At 42.4% G+C, this 22,476-nt stretch overlaps 1 protein-coding gene across 1 annotated transcript in view; it reads right to left on the reverse strand.

The window, feature by feature from the left end:
• LOC110490939 (piezo-type mechanosensitive ion channel component 2) overlaps positions 1–22,476 on the reverse strand; it is a 159,616-nt gene that overhangs the window by 57,398 nt on the left and 79,742 nt on the right. The window contains exon 5 of the mRNA XM_036944026.2: positions 15,991–16,153. Coding sequence (XP_036799921.1) covers positions 15,991–16,153 — 163 coding nt within the window. The remainder of the gene's footprint in view (positions 1–15,990; positions 16,154–22,476) is intronic.

Consider the following 22,476-nt stretch of genomic DNA (forward strand, 5'->3'; position numbering starts at 1 on the left):
CTATAGTGTACATCTCATTGCATTTAATAAAGGTCAGAACATAACATTGGTTCATAGCAGGCCATATGGTGAAGGTAACAAAGGGAAAAAGTTAACAGATTGTTATGTGTATTCATAACATAAATCACAGGAAAACAATATATGTTGACTTTGCGTCATTGCTGGTATCTTCTGTACTATATTATAGATGTTGCTCTCCTTCTCCCATTTATAAATAATACATATGTCAACAGGTGCATTTCAAATGTACATAAAGACGAATTATTAGCCTGTTTGTCTGTGCATTAGATTATAAAGTGACATGCGTTAGGCGAAAGACTCTCCTAACGAGGTTAGAGGAACATAAATGAATCTACTGGGACATAACAGGATGGATGAGCATTAAGAGAAATTAGATTAGGTGTGGGACGCTGGAGACGAGATAGAATGTGGGCTTCACCTCAAAAGCAGCAGTCAGACTAGCTGACTCCGAACTGTGGTAGATGCTCAACATTGGTTAACGTATGTTTTTATCATATGGACTTCAAATGTCAGTTGTTAAAATTCACTATGGTACCTCACCTGGCCAACATCCAGTGAAATTGCAGAGCGCCAAATTCAAAAACAGAAATACACATTATAATAATTAATAAAACATACAAGTGTTATACATCGGTTTAAAGATTAACTAAAGATCAACCATGGTGTCTGATTTCAAAAAAGGCTTTACGGCAGAAGCATACCATGCAATTATCTGAGAACAGCGCCCAGCAGACAAATCATTACAAACAGTAACCGGCCAAGTAGAGGAGTTACACAAGTCAGAAATAGTGATAAAATTAATCACTTACCTTTGATGATCTTCATATGGTTGCACTCACAAGACTCCCATTTACTCAATAAATGTTTGTTTTGTTCGATAAAGTCCATGCTTATATCCAAAAACCTCAGTTTTGTTCACGCGTATTGTTCAGTAATCCACAGGCTCAAACCTAGTCGAAAAATCCAAATAGTATCCGTAAAATTCGTAGAAACATGTCAAACGATGTTTATAATCAATCGTCAGGTTGATTTTAGTCATAATATTCAATAATATTTCAACAGGACAATAACGTTTTCAATATAAAGGGTAAACAAGAAAGGCGCCCTCTCGGTCGCGTGCATGAAAAAGCTCTGGGACACTGAATGGTCCACTCATTCAGAGTGGTCTTACTCCCTAATTTTTCAGAATACACGCCTGAAACAATTTCTAAAGACTGTTGATATCTAGTGGAAGCCATAGGAAGTGCAATTTGAGTCCTAAGTCAATGGATACTGTAATGGCATTCAATAGAAAACTACAAACATAAAAATATTCTACTTCCAGGATGTATTTTTCTCAGGTTTTCACCGGCCAAATCAGTTCTGTTATACTCACAGACATTATCTTAACAGTTTCGGAAACTTTAGAGTGCTTTCAATCCAAATCTACCAATTATATGCATATCATAGCTTCTGGGCCTGAGTAGCAGGCAGTTTACTTTGGGCATGCTTTTCATCCGGAAGTAAAAACAGTGCCCCCTAGTGAAGTTAATTCAATTTAGAAACAAGGCCATTTAGAAACACTTTAGATAAAGTGTTTAAAAATATACATGTTAGTTGCATAGTAGTTACAACTGTTATAGGTCTACCTGTTTGTAACGTTGTAACAATGTGTATTTACACCGTAATTATACCTAGCCTACTTATATAAATACATAGGTTTCAGGATCCTTTTCAACACTGGAAATGATCACAAGGTAGCAGACAATGGACAAAAGTATACCATTTATGTCACAAGAAGCAATATTTTACACAACCGTAAAAAACTAAAGCAGTGGTATAAAATTAAACTGTGATGGAGATTCAAATTGACCGCACCTGTTCTTTTACATACTTTGCACAAAAGATGTGTCAAGTAATATTGTTCAAACAAAATATGAATGATATGCACTCAAGTCATAACAATCATTTAATTTATACAGCAGGCTTTGATGCTTACATCTAGAGGCATTAACCATAGGTTCACTGTCCAATGTATCAGTCCAAATAAACAATACACTGAAGCCATAACTATGAGGAAATACAATTCTGCTCGTCCGGAAGGGAAACACAAGAAACGTGAAGGCTTCTGGGCATAGACATGTTATTTCTGGATTGGAATAATGGCCAAAAATGGTACGTTACCACAAAAAAGGAAATTCAAAGGGCCCTGGATTGGAATAGTTCAATGTTTGATATTTGTCATAATAAATACAATTTGAAGGAAAAACAAAGAAAGTTTTGCTTCAGAAACAGACATCACCAATTAGATTAAAAGCTCCCATTTCTGAACACAGAAAAAGCTAACTATTGCTAAAGAACTAAACTATTCTTCAGAAAAAAAGTGTTGTCATATGGATACATGTGGTCATCTGAGATTAATTGGCATAATTTCCTAAAAACATTTTTCTCTCATGGTTCATATAGACACATAATAGTCCAACGTGTGAGATGAAAGAATCTTTGGGGATTCGGCTGAGAACTCTCGACCCTCGTTCAGTCACTGTTGCTGTAGTGGGAACCTCAAACTGGACCATGGTTAAACCATATCTAAACCAGGTTGATCCTTTCAACAGCACACTCTGGTTTAATATCTACACTGCAGTCAGCAATTACAGAACTGAAAAAAATATACATTAGTGCAGCCTAATCACTTGTTTATTTGAAAGGGGCCTACATGGTAATTTTTTAAAATCTGCCTACATATTTCCCCTACTCTATATTTATTATACCACCACAATGAATGAGCGCTCTGTGCGATCACTCGCCGCCCTATCGCAAAATCTCCACAGAGTAACACAAACAAGTCTTTCTCGCTAGAGCCTGAGAGAAAATACCAAAGTCAGTAATCTGCTCACTATCGGCCGTGGCATATCGTAATTGATCAAACAAGTTGCGTTTGATGAAGCCCGGTTTATTTAACCGTGGCAACTGCTCCCATGTGGCCGTCGGGAGGCCGCGCCAATGCAGCTTGCAGCTGGGAGTTCAAACCCCAATGCTCAACAGAGGAGGCAGCGAAATAACCAAAGGCTCCCTAATGAACCTCCTGAGGGATCAGATTCCACATCGTCCTCCCGGCTCTCACAAACAGGCTCTCAGTCTGTCCACAGGCTGCACCTACTGAAACATACCATATCACTAACACACTGTGAGATGATGGAGGTGGTGGCTGGAGTCAGTGGGGTTTAATGTAGCCAGTCTAGACGTCAGCACCTCCCCTGGTAGGTCTACTGCTGGTTCATTGTACAGCATTATGACTAGTACATACTGCCGGTTCACTGTACAGTATTATAACTAGTACATACTGCCGGTTCACTGTACAGTATTATAACTAGTACATACTGCCGGTTGACTGTACAGTATTATAACTAGTACATACTACCGGTTGACTGTACAGTTTTATAACTAGTACATACTACCGGTTCACTGTACAGTATTATAACTAGTACATACTGCCGGTTCACTGTACAGTATTATAACTAGTACATACTACCGGTTCACTGTACAGTCTTTTAACTAGTACATACTGCCGGTTCATTGTACAGTATTATAACTAGTACATACTAGTAAATAGTTTCTGTTTTCAACTGACCAAAAATATTGTAAGACTACTATTGCATACTACTACATCATCTTACTACATTACTTTTCTTTCAAGCCTTGTACTTTTGCCACAAAAAATGAGGATATTTGCTTTTACTAAGCCTTTAAGCATGTGAAAAACTTAAGGGATATTGCAAGAAGTGGGCAGGCCTGTCGAGTGAAGGCCGAATCCAATTCTATGTCCCCAACCACAAGCCTCAGTTTAGTACCTTACAAATGACACATATAAAACCCAAGGGAAACCCCACACCAAATGCATTGGGAACCATTCAGCTGTTCAGCCAGTTCTCTGTAAATTAGTCTATTGGTAAAGCCACAAATAACCAGATCAGACGTTGAGGCTTCTAAGGCTCCTATGAACAATAACATCCGGTGGTCCTGCTTGGTTCAGATGGTAAGACAGAGCTGCTAGCAATCGGTTTTCCTGTTTTACATCCATAGGCTTATTTTTATTATTATTTTATTTTTATTTTACCCCCTTCCCCCCCCCCCCCCCCCCCCCCCCCAATTTCGTGGTATCCAATTGTTAGTAGCTACTATCTTGTCTCATCGCTACAACTCCGTACGGGCTCGGGAGAGGCGAAGGTTGAAAGCCATGCGTCCTCCGAAACGCAACCCAACCAAGCCGCACTGTGAGATGACTTGGAATACCGCATTAGTGCCCGACCTCACTAACGTACTTGTGGCTGAATGGAAGCAAGTCCCCGCAGCAATGTTCCAACATCGAGTGGAAAGCCTTCCCAGAAGAGTGGAGGCTGTTATAGCAGCAAAGGGGAGACCAACTCCATAATAATGCCCATGATTTTGGAATGAGATGTTCAACAAGCAGGCGTCCACATACTTTTGGTCATGTAGTGTATGAGCTTGTCTGACTACCACGCTTCCTGCTGCCAACTTCACATTTGAGAATCTCCTAAAAGAGCTACAAGATGGCTTTTTGACCTTCATTAGTAAATAATCCTACATTCTGGGATCAATTTGAAATGTAACTAAATTAATTCATAATGATCAATACAAATTAAGTAGATGACCTCTGGATTCTATGGGATGCTACCAAAGGTTTTGTTAAAAATAATGCAACTGCATTTGCATCTGGGTTGAGTGAATTACAACTAAAGAATATATCAGGCTATTGCATCCCCCCAATAGTCCAAATGTGAAATGCGTACCCTTGCCGATATCATGGACAGAAAGGGTGCAGCATTCCAAGATTGGAAAGATACACACACATTACCAGGCAACTTATTTTTTTTCTATATTTACAATTTAGGTCAGCTATGCTGGTCTATGGTCCCTTGGGAATCCCAACCACCAATGATGGGATTGATGGGATTGATGGGATCCAATGATGGGATTTCTAAATCAATTGTAAATATGAGCTCCCGAAAGGACTATAATATACAGTATATAAACGACTACTGGAAAGCTCATATTCTGGATGGAAACATGTTAGCTGGTTCTACACCTGCATTGCTTGCTGTTTGGGGTTTTAGGCTGGGTTTCTGTACAGCACTTTGAGATATCAGCTGATGTACGAAGGGCTATATAAATACATTTGATTTGATTTGAAGGAAGGGGTTGGGAGATTAGGGCTGGAGGCCCACTTCATTTTTCGTTTTGTTTTTCTGTTTATACTAGGGTTATTATTATTATTATGATTAACATTTTAAATTATGATCAAAATGATAAATTGTTTGTAGTTATGTACCTTTTGCTATGTTTTCCTTAATTTAGTCACAAAAAAAGACACCACTGGTCCACTGATCTATTGCGCTACACTGAGTATACCAAACATTAAGAACAGCTGCTCTTTCCATGACATAGACTGACCAGGTGAATACAGGTGAAAGCTATGATCCCTTATTGATGTCACTTGTTAAATCCTCTTCAGTCAGTGTAGACGAAGGGGAGGAGACCGGTTAAAGAAGGATTTTTAAGCTTTGAGACAATTGAGACATGGACTGTGTATCTGTGTCATTGAGAGAGTGAATGGGCAAGACAAAATATTTAAGTGTCTTTGAACGGAGTATGGTAGTAGGTGCCAGATGCACCGGTTTGTGTCAAGAACAACAACACTGCTGGGTTTTTACGCTCAACAGATCCCTGTGTGTGTCAAGAATGGTCATCCACCCAAAGGACATCCTGTCAACTTGACACAACTGTGGAAAGCATTGGAGTCCATGCACCAACGAATTGAGTCTGTTCTGACGTCAAAAGGGGGGAGTGCAAGTCAATATTAGGAAGGTGTTCCTAATGTTTTGTACACTCAGTGTATGTGTATAACTTGATGTGATGAGTATTATCACATCAATAAAAATACCAGTATAATACATTTTTTTATAAGCTTTGAAAAAGTTGGCACCATTGCATGGACAGGGCAGGGGAAGGGGGATGCTTTAAAAGGCAATTAGGCACATTATTTGGCATGTCCAATAATATTTTCCCTCAGCTACAACAAAATTGATCTTATCTGAAGTAAAGCCCTTGTTACATATAGTACATTCAGAAAGTACTCAGACCCACTGACTTTTCCACATTTTGTTACGTTGCAGCTTTATTCTAAAATGGATGAAATAAAACAAAAATCCTCATTAATCTACACACAACACCCCGAAATGACAAAACGAAAGCTGTTTTTTAGAAATGTTTGCATATTTATTAAAAATAAAAAACAGAAATACCTTATTTACATAAGTATTCAGAGCCTTTGCTATGAGACTCGAAATTGAGCTCAGGTGAATCCTGTTTCCATTGATCGTCCTTGAGATGTTTCTACAACTTGATTGGAGTCCACCTGTGGTAAATTCAATTGATTGGACATGATTTGGAAAGGCACACACCTGTCTATATAAGGTCCCACAGTTGACAGTGCATGTCAGAGCAAAAACCAAGCCATGAGGTTGAAGGAATTGTTTGTGGAGCTCCAAGACAGGATTGTGTTGAGGCACAGATCTTGGGAATGGTATCAAAAAATGTCTGCAGCATTGAAGGTCTCCAAGAACACAGTGGCCTCCATAATTTTTAAATTGAAGAAGTTTGGAACCACCAAGACTTCCTAGTGCTGGCCACCCGGCCAAACTGAGCAATCGGGGGAGAAGGGCCTTGGTCAGGGAGGTGACCAAGAACTCGATGGTCACTCTGACAGTGCTCCAGAGTTCCTCTGTGGGGATGGGAGAACCTTCCAGTAGGACAACCATCTCTGCAGCACTCCACCAATCAGGCCTTTATGGTAGTGGCCAGACGGAATCCACTCCTCAGTCAAAGGCACATGGCAGCCCGCTGGGACTGGGAGATTAGTCAGGATCGAGGGAAAGATGTATGGAGCGAAGTACAGAGAGATCCTTGATGAAAACCTGCACCATAGCAATCAGGACCTCAGACTGGGGTGAAGGTTCACCTTCCAACAGGACAATGACGCTAAGCACACAGTCAAGACAACGCAGGAGTGGCTTTGGGACAAGTCTCTGAATTTTCTTGAGTGGCCCAACCAGAGCCCAGACTTGAACCCGATTGAACTTCTCTGGAGAAACCTGAAAATAGCTGTGCAGCAACGTTCCCCATCCAACCTGACAGAGCTTGCGAGGATCTGCATAGAAGAACAGGAGAAACTCCCCAAATTCAGGTGTGCCAAGCTTGCAGCGTCAAACCCAAGAAGACTCGAGGCTGTAATCGCTACCAATGGTGCTTCAACAAAGTACTGAGTAAAGGTTCTTAATACTTATGTTAATGTGATATTTCAGTTGTTTATTTAATACATTTGAATAAGGCTATAACGTAACCAAATGTGGAAAAAGTCAAGGGGTCTGAATGCACTGTATATGGGATCAGTAACATAGCGACTCATTAATCTTAGACCCTAAAGATATCAAACTAAGAGGTGCCCCTAGATTTAAGGCAGAGTGAACTATAGGTGGAGCTCCCCTGTAACAGGTCATGGGTGAAGATTACGATCAGAGTGGTGGGTTTCAGTAGGCATCAGTAGCGGCCACCATTGTCTTGTCCCTTTCCTACAGTAGCTTCTAGCTAGTATCAGCTAGCTACATCTGTAACTAGTTAACTACCATTGACTAGCCTATAGACTAGCCCACCGGTCCATGGACTAACTTTAGCATCAGAGTGAGCCTGTACATTGGCAAGTGTGATGACTAGGCTGTGGCGTTGTGAGAGAGCCAGCCAGTGATCAGAGCAGAGCAGAAAAGAGTACAGCGGGGCAGTATGGTGGTGAGGTTCTAATTAGCCCCTGAGTCATACAGCTGTAAAGGACCCTGCCAAGGGAGGGTGGGGGGGGGCACATACCAACTCATTACCACTCCACAACACGCTGTACACTTGGAGAGAACACGTCCCCACACTTCTTTTATTAGGGGAGAGGGAGTAGGGAGAGAGAGAGAGAGAGAGAGAGAGAGAGAGAGAGAGAGAGAGAGAGAGAGAGAGAGAGAGAGAGAGAGAGAGAGAGAGAGAGAGAGAGAGAGAGAGAGAGAGAGAGAGAGAGAGAGAGAGAGAGAGAGAGAGAGAGAGAAAGAGAAAGAGAAAGAGAAAGAGAGAGAGAGAGAGGAGGGGGAAAGTTTGGAGCAGGAGCCCGGTCCTGGCACTGAGATTCTTTCACTGGCACCAGTTGAGGAGCAGTGAGAATACGAGTCAGCAGATGAGGAGTGGTGAAGATACGAGCTAACAGATGAGTGGTGAAGATACGAGCCACCAGATGAGGGGCGGTGAGAATACGAGCCACCAAATGAGAAGCGGTGAAGATACGAGCCACCAGATGAGGAGCGGTGAAGATACGAGCCACCAGATGAGGAGCGGTGAAGATACGAGCCACCAGATGAGGAGAGGTGAAGATACGAGCCACCAGATGAGGAGCGGTGAAGATACGAGCCACCAGATGAGGAGTGGTGAAGATACGAGCTAACAGATGAGTGGTGAAGATACGAGCCACCAGATGAGGGGCGGTGAGAATACGAGCCACCAAATGAGAAGCGGTGAAGATACGAGCCACCAGATGAGGAGCGGTGAAGATACGAGCCACCAGATGAGGAGCGGTGAAGATTCAATCCACCAAGCACATGGCAGCAGAGTGAGAGATAATACAGAGTGAATAAGAGAGGAAGAGAGGACAGGTTAATAGGAGATAAGGGGAAACTATAGAAGACTAGAGGCATGGAAAGAGGACAGGAGATAATAGAACGTGAGAGGAGGAGAGGAAAGGACATACAGTGCCTTGCGAAAGTATTCGGCCCCCTTGAACTTTGCGACCTTTTGCCACATTTCAGGCTTCAAACATAAAGATATAAAACTGTATTTTTTTGTGAAGAATCAACAACAAGTGGGACACAATCATGAAGTGGAACGACATTTATTGGATATTTCAAACTTTTTTAACAAATCAAAAACTGAAAAATTGGGCGTGCAAAATTATTCAGCCCCCATAAGTTAATACTTTGTAGCGCCACCTTTTGCTGTGATTACAGCTGTAAGTCGCTTGGGGTATGTCTCTATCAGTTTTGCACATCGAGAGACTGACATTTTTTCCCATTCCTCCTTGCAAAACAGCTCGAGCTCAGTGAGGTTGGATGGAGAGCATTTGTGAACAGCAGTTTTCAGTTCTTTCCACAGATTCTCGATTGGATTCAGGTCTGGACTTTGACTTGGCCATTCTAACACCTGGATATGTTTATTATTGAACCATTCCATTTTATTTTTTTTGCTTTATGTTTTGGATCATTGTCTTGTTGGAAGACAAATCTCCGTCCCGGTCTCAGGTCTTTTGCAGACTCCATCAGGTTTTCTTCCAGAATGGTCCTGTATTTGGCTCCATCCATCTTCCCATCAATTTTAACCATCTTCCCTGTCCCTGCTGAAGAAAAGCAGGCCCAAACCATGATGCTGCCACCACCATGTTTGACAGTGGGGATGGTGTGTTCAGCTGTGTTGCTTTTACGCCAAACATAACGTTTTGCATTGTTGCCAAAAAGTTCAATTTTGGTTTCATCTGACCAGAGCACCTTCTTCCACATGTTTGGTGTGTCTCCCAGGTGGCTTGTGGCAAACTTTAAACGACACTTTTTATGGGATATCTTTAAGAAATGGCTTTCTTCTTGACACTCTTCCATAAAGGCCAGATTTGTGCAATATACGACTGATTGTTGTCCTATGGACAGAGTCTCCCACCTCAGCTGTAGATCTCTGCAGTTCATCCAGAGTGATCATGGGCCTCTTGACTGCATCTCTGATCAGTCTTCTCCTTGTATGAGCTGAAAGTTGAGGGACGGCCAGGTCTTGGTAGATTTGCAGTGGTCTGATACTCCTTCCATTTCAATATTATCGCTTGCACAGTGCTCCTTGGGATGTTTAAAGCTTGGGAAATCTTTTTGTATCCAAATCCGGCTTTAAACTTCTTCACAACAGTATCTCGGACCTGCCTGGTGTGTTCCTTGTTCTTCATGATGCTCTCTGCGCTTTTAACGGTCCTTCCTCTGAGACTATCACAGTGCAGGTGCATTTATACAGAGACTTGATTACACACAGGTGGATTGTATTTATCATCATTAGTCATTTAGGTCAACATTGGATCATTCAGAGATCCTCACTGAACTTCTGGAGAGAGTTTGCTGCACTGAAAGTAAAGGGGCTGAATAATTTTGCACGCTCAATTTTTCAGTTTTTGATTTGTTAAAAAAGTTTGAAATATCCAATAAATGTCGTTCCACTTCATGATTGTGTCCCACTTGTTGTTGATTATTCACAAAAAAATACAGTTTTATATCTTTATGTTTGAAGCCTGAAATGTGGCAAAAGGTCGCAAAGTTCAAGGGGGCCGAATACTTTCGCAAGGCACTGTACAGGAAGAGAGAGGAAAAAGAGGGAGAGGTAAGAAAGAGAGGAGTCTAGTAACCCTAGCACAAAATAAAATGTATGCACTCACTACTGTACGTCGCTCTGTACGTCGCACTACTGTACGTCCCCTTATCACCTATTAACCTGTCCTCTCTAAATTACTAAAATGTTCATGTGAAATGTAGCACTGCCGCTGTCGAAAACACAACCCCAGCTAATGTCGACCAGATGTGTCTCCTTCCCCTGGCGCTGGAATGCAAATGTATTGTTAATGGGAGCAAAACAGACAAAGATTAGGAAGTGCTGGTGCGCTGTGAGCGGCACATTCCGCGGCAACACAAATATTGAGCTAAGACTAATGTTGCACGAATTAGGATTTTCGCAGGATTACAGTGCCTTTTGTAAACTATTCAGACCGCTTTACTTTTTCAACATTTTGGTAGGTTACAGCCTTATTCTAAAATTGGAGAGGAAAAATCTACACACAATACCCCATAACAAAGCAAAAACAGGATTTTAGAATTTTTTGCTAATAAAAAATAAAAAAACGGAACTAATACAATTACATAAGTATTCAGAACCTTTACTCAGTACTTTGTTGAAGCACCTTTGGTAGCGATTACAGCCTCGAGTCTTCTTAGGTATGACGCTACAAGCTTGGCACACCTGTATATAGACAGGTGTGTGCCTTTACAAATCATGTCCAATCAATTGAATTTACCACAGGTGTACTCCAATCAAGTTGTAGAAACATCTCAAAGATGATCAATGGAAACAGGATGCACCTGAGCTCAATTTTGAGTCTCATAGCAAAGGGTCTGAATACTTATGTAAATAAGGTATTTCTGTTTATCTTTTTTATAAAACTGTTTTTACTTTGTCATTATGGGTATTGTGTGTAGATTATTTAATACATTTTAGAAAAAGGCTGTAACGTAACAAAATGTGGAAAAGGTCAAGGGGTCTGAATACTTTCGGAAGGCATGTGTTCTTGTGGTTTAGGCACGCACGATTCCGTCGGCATCGGAGAGGCATCGGAGAGGCATCGGAGAGGCATCGGAGAGGGGTTTAGTCAGTTGGCGTTTAGACAGCTCGGTGATTAACACACAGAGAATGTCAAAATGAGTAGTGGTGGGGATTACACAAACACATCCCTAAAATTAGGCATGAAAAATGGACCTCAGACTTCAGTCAAAGTGAATTATTGAATTACAGATGGACAGCCAACGAGAGAGAGAGAGAGAGAGAGAGAGAGAGAGAGAGAGAGAGAGAGAGAGAGACAGAGAGACGGAGAGCTGTGCCCATGGAGACAGGAGCCCAACATTGGGAGCCAAGCATCTTTTTAATAAAGGTAATGCTTTTATGTCACAGAGTTAGACAGAGTCAGACATAACATGAACCACACACTCCACTTAGAGTAAAATACATTAGGCGGTGGATATTAATGTTGTGTTTCCTGTGTCCTGCCAACAGTCAATCAGTCTGGTGCCTCACCTGTCACTGTGTCACGGTCTCAGAGGCATCCCATACATGTAATGACTGTGACTCACCCTGGCACCACATAAATCAGGCTGGTGTCAAAGCAGGCCATCTATACGCCAATGATTGCAAAACAAGATGTGGCTCAAGGAGGGAGGAGAAAACCATCAAGAGTAAACACATGACATGCCAAAACGGTGGGAGAAAACTAGGCAGAGTGTTTGCAGTCGGGTGAAATACTGGCCTATGAGACAGAGGAGGAGAAAACTAGGGAGAGTGTTAGCAGCCAGGTCAAATACTGGCCTATGAGACAGAGTAGGAGAAAACTAGGGAGAGTGTTAGCAGCCAGGTCAAATACTGGCCTATGAGACAGAGGGGGACAGAGGGGGAGAAAACTGGCCAGAGTGTTAGCAGCCAGGTCAAATACTGGCCTATGAGACAGAGGAGGCAGAGGAGGAGAAAACTAGCCAGAGTGTTAGCAGCCAGGTCAAATACTGGCCTATGAGACAGAGGAGGAGAAAACTAGCCAGAGTGTTAGCAGCCAGGTCAAATACTGGCCTATGAGACAGAGGGGGAGAAAACTAGGGAGAGTGTTAGCAGCCAGGTCAAATACTGGCCTATGAGACAGAGGGGGAGAAAACTAGCCAGAGTGTTAGCAGCCAGGTCAAATACTGGCCTATGAGACAGAGGGGGAGAAAACTAGCCAGTGTAACAGTACAAATTTAGACCGTCCCCTCGCCCATACCCGGGCGCGAACTAGGGACCTTCTGCACACATCAACAACTGACGCGTCGTTACCCATCGCTCCACAAAAGCCGCGGCCCTTGCAGAGCAAGGGGAGTGACGGAGAGCAAGTGACGTCACTGATTGAAACGCTATTTAGCGCCCACGCTAACTAAGCTAGCCGTTTCACATCTGTTACACTCACCCCCCTTTTGACCTTCCTCCTTTTTCCGCAGCAACCAGTAATCCGGGTCAACAGCATCAATGTAACAGTACAAATTTAGACCGTCCCCTCGCCCATACCCGGGCGCGAACTAGGGACCTTCTGCACACATCAACAACTGACGCGTCGTTACCCATCGCTCCACAAAAGCCGCGGCCCTTGCAGAGCAAGGGGAACTACTACTTCAAGGTCTCAGAGCAAGTGACGTCACTGATTGAAACGCTATTTAGCGCCCACGCTAACTAAGCTAGCCGTTTCACATCTGTTACACCAGAGTGTTAGCAGCCAGGTCAAATACTGGCCTATGAGACAGAGGAGGAGACGCCAAAATCATAAAATAAGGAAAAAAATAAGCAGGACTCCAAGACTTTTTGCAAAAGCTGGTCTGAGCCACATGGCCGAAAACAGCTCGACCTTGGAACAGGACGCACGCTGGTATGTGTCAAATGAAGGCAGAAAAAAACAGAGAGTTGCAGGGAACGGGCCACATAACGAAGGCCAAACGAAGGTGCCAGGGAGCTATGGATCAATCGAGGCATTGTGGAAGACGGTACTCGAGTTAAAGTCAAAGAAGCAGAACCGAGTCACACAAGCCCAAGGTCGCAGAGGTTCACCAGGGGTCAGGAGAGGGGGTGCCTTCAGAAAGTATTCATAGCCCTTGACTTATTCCACATTTTATTGTGCTCCAGCCTGAATTCAAAATTGATTAAATAGATGACAAAGTGAAAACATGTTTTTAGAAATGTTGGCAAATGTATTGAAGATAAAATACAGATATCTAATTTACATAAGTATTAACACCACTTTTAGAAGCACCTTTGGCAACGATTACAACTGTTAGTCTCTAAGAGATTTCCACACCTGGATTGTGCAACATTTGCCCACTATTCAAGCAAACTGGTTGTTGATCATTGCTAGACATTGCTAGGGACGTTACAGATACTTATGTGACTTGTTAAGCACATTTTTACTCCTGAACTTATTTAGGCCTGACATAACAAAGGGGTTAAATACTTATTGGCTCAAAACATTTCAGCTCTTAATTTTTAATTAATTTGTAATTAATTTTGAAAAACATCATTCCATTTTTACATTATGGGGTATTGTGTGTAGGCCAGTGACAAAACAAATCTAAATTCAATCCATTTTAAATTCATGCTGTAACACAGCAACATGTGGAAAAAGTAAAGGGGTGCGAATACTTTCTGAATGCACTGTATGGGCGTCACTCTCTCTGCCATGGTCTTGGCCAGCAGAACAAGGCTACAACAAGAACCAAAGGGCCCAAATTTGACATGTGTTCACAGTTCCCCAACTAGCCAACAGCCGAATGAAGTGACTAAAAAAATAGGACCTTTTCTTCACGGCTGCCGAGAGAAACCCAACATTCTTATTCTGATGGAGGGGAAAAGAACATCAGGCATTTGTCATAACTTTCATTTGGAGACCCACTTGGTGGAGACCAAGGTTTTTACAATAAGGGGCTCTTAAATTGAATCAAGTGATCAAGTTCAAACAGTTCCAAGGACTGAACTTAATGCCATAAAATGGTTACAAAAAGATTACATGCTTTTCATTTTTACTGCATTAATAATTGGGTATATCAATGCAATGTTTAGCTGGTGCAACACTACTTAATTATCCACTACCCAAAATAATCCTTTAGACTGATGATACTCAACTTTAGTAAAAACCACATGGTCAACTAAATCTAGATATCTAGAGTCTTGTACAGCAATATACATTTAGAATGACCCATTTATACGGCAACCACAGTTGGAATGACCCATTTATATGGTAACCATTGTTGGAATGTCCCATTTATATGGTAACCATGGTTGGAATGACCCATTTATATGGTAACCATTGTTGGAATGACCCATTTATATGGTAACCATTGTTGGAATGACCCATTTTATACGGTAACCATTGTTGGAATGACCCATGTTATATGGTAACCATTGTTGGAATGGCCCCTCCATCACCCACAAAACATAATGAACAAAGACAAATTCACATCCGCATTGAGGAATATGACAAACCCCCCAATTTCCTGTTCGGCTGCCGAACGCAATCTCTTTGGCTGCCGAGACCCAACCCGAGGCCCATTTCAGGAGAGTTGCTGTGTTTCTCATCAACTGACCTTCACCTATCCCCACCCTCTCATTCGCTTCTCACTTGTACAACAGCTATCTCGTCTCCGAGGCATTTCATCTAGGCCTACATCTGTGTTGTGGCGGGTGTTCTGCCAGATGAACAGGCTCCACCAGTGTGTGTGTGTTGCCAGAACAACAGAGTGGCTCCAGAGGGAAAGAAGCTTTCCAACACGCTCAGGGAGGCTGATCAAACACAGCAGTAGTGCCCCTTCACTAGGGAAAGAGAGAGAATCACAGTCCTGGGAAAAATCCCCCCCACAAACACACACATGCACAAACACACACACGCACACAAATTATGGCAGTTTGGTATTCATCCAGACAGTAATGTGCTTCACTTATTACGCTCTCCCGGAGCTGCAGGGTCTAATTTAGTGCACCTGGAAGTGAGCAGCCAACAGCCCCCCTGCTATAAAATAGGAAGACGGATTGCAGCTCTCCATGCTCTGAGAGACCAGCGCACTGGAGACAGTGTGTGTGTGTGTTTTGATGACCAAACATATCCCCAAGATGAGGAAGGGTGGAGTCTTTGGTTGGATTACTGAGGATTAACATGTAATGTTAAGGAGTTAAGAGCTTACACTTTCACTGATTGCCTATGATTGCACAACTTTCTGTTGTGGTAACCAAACTGCCCCAGGAATTCTCTACTCTAGCCCCAGATAAGTTCAGTGTAAGCCCAATTTTACCCCAAAATATCGGAACAGGACAGACGAAGGACAGCAGAGTATTTGGAGAGAGTTTATAAGACAAAGTTCAAGTATTTGTTTCTTCGGGTTCTGTTAGTCCTGTCATTACTCTTCTGTAAGTTCCTGGCCTGTATTGCGCTGTATTACATCAGACATTGATAAGGGTGTTGGAAGTTTAGGGTTCCCATCTAAATCCAAATAGACCAGGGCCCAACGTTTCTCTGTAGAGAGATGATGAGCTCACCTGATCTGGCTCGCAGTTGGCGTTGTGCTGCTGCGACGTGTCTTTCACCTGCTGCTTCTCCTCCAGACTCAGGCACAGCAGCCACGTGACCAGGCCCGCCACGAACATGCCGATGTCTGGGATGAACACACGGATGCCGTTTCCTGCATCGGCACCTCGGACACTGCACACACGGACAGAGAGAAAGAAGGAAAAATGGTAAGCCAATCAGGACAGATGAGATGAGGATAATTGCTGTGTTATTCTGTCATTTTCAGATGCAGTAGCCTATACTGTATTGTTTTATAAGGTTTCCTGTAAGTTGAGTGTCGATATTTGACGCCAGCATTGATAAAATGAAAACTGTACCAATTACGCTTCAATTGTACATTTACAATCTATGTCTTTACCACGAGACGATGGTAAACACAATGTGGTGTGGTTAAGAGCTAGTTTATATATAATGCAAAACATTCCTCTTAATGGCTTTTATGGATCATAACAAAGTAGTGTAATCGTTAAATAGTTTACAGTCTGAATTCCTCTTCTATAAATATATGGGTGCAGTATTTCCTCTTATACCTGACTGGTAACAAAATGAAGGCCAACCACATTCATTCATATTCCAATATTGTTGACAGGAATTGTTTTCTCACACAAAACACGGTGGATTGGCTATTGAAGTAAATCAGAGGCTCAATGAGGAAATGAAAAATGTAAAGGTAAACAAAGTAGGTATAAGGAAATGGCTATATAATGCCAAAGTACAGCCGGTCTATACATTGTGTACTATACATTGTCCTATACATCGTCTCTATAAAGTGTGTCCTATACATTGTGTCCTATACATTGTGTACTATACATTGTCCTATACATTGTCCTCTACATCGTATCTATACATTTTGTCCTATACATTATGTACTATACACAGTGTTTTACAGGCCTTTCTCAACCCACACCAATAAAAGCATGGCCTGTATTACATTTTTAACAAATGTCATAAAACATGTGCATTCAAACTTCCAAAACCCCCTTCGAGCTAAAATAACGCCTGAGATGAAATGAAGTTTTTACGGGTGCCCTTTGCTCAGTAGTGCACTGCACTAGCCTCTTAAAATACACTGAAAACATTTTGTTCCACAGAAAAGGCGTGAGTTATTCCCACTGTCCGCCCTGTTACAGTGCTGGTCGGCTGGTTCTTATTGCCCATGCTCTGGAACTGTATGCTGTGCTGTGTCCGTTACAGTGGGTCCAACTCTGGTCCTCCTCTATTGGCCCAAAAAACATCTCGAGTGAAATGAAACCATCCAATCTTTACCATGGCCTTCTTTCAATGCCACCGCCCCAACCCCAATTTCAATTGAAAAGTGTAACTTCTCAACTTTTCTATTTGCTCAGTAGCAACACTAGGCAGATGTGAGAGAGAGGAGAATTTTTTTTTTTTAAACAGCTGAAGTGACATTTTCAGAGAAACCTTTTGAGCTACATTTTCTGTTAGTGAATTTGGAGTGTGGGCGCACAGTGCTGGCTTCTGGCTGGTAGGGAGCTTTTCATAAGAGGCCGATGTGGGAGCACACAACACAGTACACCCTCTATGAACCAAAGACAGCTCAGGAGGCTGGTATTTCTGGTGAGTCATAGTGCAATGCACTCTGGGAGACTGTGTGATCGGGGTGGGACCTAGACATCGCCAGAGGCACGGCCAGGGACACCGTGGGAGAGCACAAGGAGCTTCACATTAGTGATGATGCTCCGAAAAAGAGCCAGGTCAAACAAGAAAAAACACATCTACATATTAGTGTGTAAACAGTCAGTTAGTTTGGAAGGGCTGACCGAGTCTAAAGGTAGAAAGATTGATAGTGAATCGGATTCTGTTATCAGTTTGAAGGCGTCAAGGAAGGCACTTTTAAAAAGCAGGTAGCCATTGCACAGGAACCTCTCCCCAAGAGGCCAATGGCAGTTGGGCCCCTGTGATGGTATTAGAAGAATTGGCTGTATAATCTCAGGATATTCAGGATGTACTGCCACGAGCAGCAGATATCTTCGTAGACAGGATATACTGCCACGAGCAGCAGATATCTCCGTAGACAGGATGTACTGCCACGAGCAGCAGATATCTCCGTAGACAGGATATACTGCCACGAGCAGCAGATATCTCCGTAGACAGGATATACTGCCACGAGCAGCAGATATCTCCGTAGACAGGATATACTGCCACAGTATAGCAGTAGATGGATATCCGAGTTTTCGCATGCTTGTTTTGCTTTGTTGTTGTGTTGCATAAAACTTTAAACAAATGTTTGGATTCCCATGGTGCTCGCTCCGCATGAACCCCTACTGTCAAAGGCGAGTGGCCAGGGGAGGGCACAGACGCAGACGCTTTGAACCGAGCGATATATGCCTTCGTAAAACATTCATAAGCTTCAGGCGGCGCTAGTTAACACACTAGATAAAAACACATGAAAAAAACGGGGGCCCAAATAGCAGAGTCAACAAAAGCTCTTTGTAATGAAGCCTCTCTGTGTCTAAACGGTTTGCTTCTCTCTCGCCGTTTAAAGCGTCTTTCATCTCAGTCCTGCTCATAAAGACAGAGCTGTGGAGTTGAGAGCTGGCAACAGAAACCCTTGCACATGGCATTGATTTGGGACCAAAGATAATAACGGGTGTGATAAATAACCACCTTTAACCATCTCTACTCCAGGAAGCGGCATTAAAGGGGAGGCCATCAAAGTGGCTTGATGAACTGTACAGATTTAGCCTGTCAGTCTCATCTCTAGAAAGATATCTTGTCTTCATAGACAAAGAAAAAAAACATAGAAATGTAACTGGTTGATGGATACAGTGACAGGCTGCTACCGAGAGTGAACAGAGCTATCTGTTGACTGGCAGTTCTTTTCGGAAGCCATAACAAAATGTTGCACTAGCTAGCGAGCTAACTCGATTTAGGTATTATGAAAGACTAACTGGCACTGGACTTGAGGCCTTGAGGACACACTGGCACGTCTATCAATAGGGCATAGGAGTAGACTATGGGCCCCTGGCTCTCCAGGGTGCCCGGCAGGGCTCCAACACACCAAGGTGCCAGGGAGGGAATAGACAGCTCAGAGTACGGCCAAGACGAGGTTGTTCAAACTAATAACACAAACCTGGGATATGGAGTTCAACCTGAATCCTAGAAAGTCTTCAACACAACTATTTGCATTTACAGTAACTTAACCATTTCAAAATAAACATGTCGTCTAGTTTTGAAGATATCAAAACTACCCACATCAGAATAGAAAGAACTTCAATTCATAGAGGCCTAATAATAATAATATGATTTTAAGAAAATTACTCCAATCACAATGACAAACTTAGAATGATCAAGGATCTAGATCTTAGAAGATTATTTCTCTTGGTGTTTTTTTAATTGTTAAAATAGCTTAGAAGATCCTAAAAGATCTTGGAGGACTTTGCGTTCACCTACTTCCACTATTGTACCTTTTGTTTGCTCTACACCACCCAGTAACACCCAGTATCACCCAGTATCCAGTCAATGCATGTTCCATCAACTGTACGTTAAGAGATGTTGGATGTAATGAGGATTTGTGGGATACATTTTTCATCCATTATCCTGTGTGTGTGTTTGAATGCACATCTTAACCACAGAGGAGATTACTTTCCCATTAACCCTAATTAAAACATTCCGCACGGGCATGCCAGCACGTCACTCGACATGCCAAATGTATTTAATTCGCAAATCCACAAAAACATGATCTGCGTTCTCCCCTCTTTCAATCACAGTCAACTACAACTCAATCATTCAACAACTTGCATTGGGACATGGAACATGTTAACAAATGCACTGTGAAAACTCATTAAATACAATTTCCCAAAGAGGAATCTCATTAATTCATTGATTTCGGTACCAGAACACCCCATGAGAGTGATAATATGGAGTCCATGACCCAATAATGACAGACCACTAAGATCATTGACTGGAGGACATCTGAGAGAATAGCTTTGAAATTCCTGACTGAACGTATCTCAACGACCTAGCGGGATATCTGGTTGTCCCATAATCCAATCAGATCTCTCGTGCAAGTTCCTAATGAATTATTGCGGGTTTCCACTATTGTTGCGTCCAGGTCCATCAAATTGAATCAACTTGTATTTGTCACATGCGCCGAATACAACAGGTTACAACCACCACAGTGAAATGCTTACTTACAAGCTCTTTCCCAACGATGCAGAGTTCAAGAAGAAGAAGAAAAACATGTAAACACATGAGAAATACAACATATAAGAATGAAGGAGTACCAATACCATATCAATGTGCAGGAATATGTGGTAATTGAGGTAGATATGTAAAGTGCATTCGGAAAGTATTCAGACCCCTTGACTTTTTCCACATTTCGTTACGTTACAGCCTTATTCTAAAATGGATTACATCGTGTGTCCCCCTCATCAATCTACACACAATACACCATAATGACAGAGCAAAACTCTTTTCTTTTTTTTAGCTAAATTCTTACAAATAAAAAACTGATATCACATTTACATAAGTATTCAGACTCTTTACTTTGTTGAAGCACCTATGGCAGCAATTACAGCCTTGAGTCTTGGGTACGAAGCTACAAGCTTGGCACACCTGTATTTGGGGAGTTTCTCCCATTCTTCTCTGCAGATCCATCAAGCTCTGTCAGGTTGGATGGGGAGCATCGCTGCACAACTATTTTCAGGTGTCTTCACAGATGTTCGATCGGGTTCAAGTCCAGGCTCTGGTTGGGCCATTCAAGGACATTCAGAGACTTATCCCGAAGTCAATCCTGCGTTGTCTTGGCTGTCAGGATGCACCTGAGCTCAATTTCGAGTCTCATAGCAAAGGGTCTGAATACTAATGTAATAATGTATTTCTGCTTTTTGTTTTATATACATTTGCAAACATTTCTAAAAACCTGCTTTCACTTTGTCATTATGGGAGATTGATGAGGGGAAAAAATGATTTAATCCATTTTAGAAGACGGCTGTAACGTAGCAAAATGTGGAAAAACTCAAGGGGCCTGAATACTTTCCGAATGCACTGTACACATACAATTGCTTGGAGATAGAAGCTGTCTCAGATCTTGTTGGTATGAGACCTGATGCTCTGGTACCGCTTGGGTGGATGGAGTCCTTGGTAAGTTTCTGGGCTTTCCGTAGACACATCAGAGCTGGGAGAGCATGTCGTTCATCAAAGGAAATGGAGGAAATGTGAACACAGATCATATTTAACAATTATGTGGATAAGTCGGTAGCCCAGGAGTTATGTGGCTGGGGTGGATTTAAGTATGGAGAAAAACAACCCAGGTTTAAGTGCTTTGATACCTATACTTTGAAAGGATTGTCTGTGAGCCACGGATTTGTGCATGATCAGCATACGATTCTGATCCAAGCCTTTAGCCGCACGGCTTCAGTAGACTGTTTAACATGAATAGCATAATCATCAGCTAGTATCCAAATGTCCTGAATATCATGGGGACCTTACACGCACACAAAATGTGGTTATGTTTATGGAATCCAAACATAAATAGATGGCATTTCTGGAGATGGTTAATTGACATAAGCAAAGATGTATTTACGAGTGTCAGGGGGCAAGGTGCTCTCTTTATTTTGAGTTTCTGGAGCAGACCATCTCCTGCCACACACAGACGGACGGACGGACGGACGGACGGACACACACAAAAAACTGACTGCAATGCCAAGATCTTCACGTAGCCTAGGCCACTGGTATTGTTTTGAACCACTTTAAAAATAAACGTATTGTTATTCAAGGCTGTTTTATGATACTGTAATCAATATGAAGAATCTATTTAGTTACGGACGGACGGACGGACACACACACACAGACAGACAGACAGACAGACAGACAGACAGACAGACAGACAGACAGACAGACAGACAGACAGACAGACAGACAGACAGACAGACAGACACACACACACACACACACACACACACACACACACACACACACACACACACACACACACACACACACACACACACACACACACACACACATGCCAACTCCAGCTCCCAAATGGCAAGAATAAACTGTTCCTGTGCCATTGAAACTGTGATTCCTTCAAACAATCTGCCAATTGTCATTTAGAAAACCCCACTTTAACATACAGTAATATCCATGTCAGGCTGAACGACACACAACTAGAATGGTTCAAACGTAATTCAATTCATCATCAAGCTTCGAGGGGAACGATAATAACAAGGGAGGGTTAATGGTAAACGGTTGTGCCGCCATCCTCTCATATAGCATATAAAAACCTGAAAGCCGATGCCCTGGTCGACTGTTCCTGTGCTTAGGGAAACCACAGCTAACGGGATGATTAGGAAGCCAACACACAGACAGACTGCAATTGTCGACTTAGGGCCTTGAGGCCTCAGGAAGGTTGAAGGAAGGTTGTGGGAAGGATGAGCTGTTTGCAAAGTGACACACATAATGGCAGAGATAGGTCTTCACCAGAAGCC

This window comes from Oncorhynchus mykiss, chromosome 15, assembly GCF_057628025.1.
Source record: "Oncorhynchus mykiss isolate SJ-2025 chromosome 15, ASM5762802v1, whole genome shotgun sequence".
NCBI classification, from domain to species: domain Eukaryota; kingdom Metazoa; phylum Chordata; class Actinopteri; order Salmoniformes; family Salmonidae; genus Oncorhynchus; species Oncorhynchus mykiss.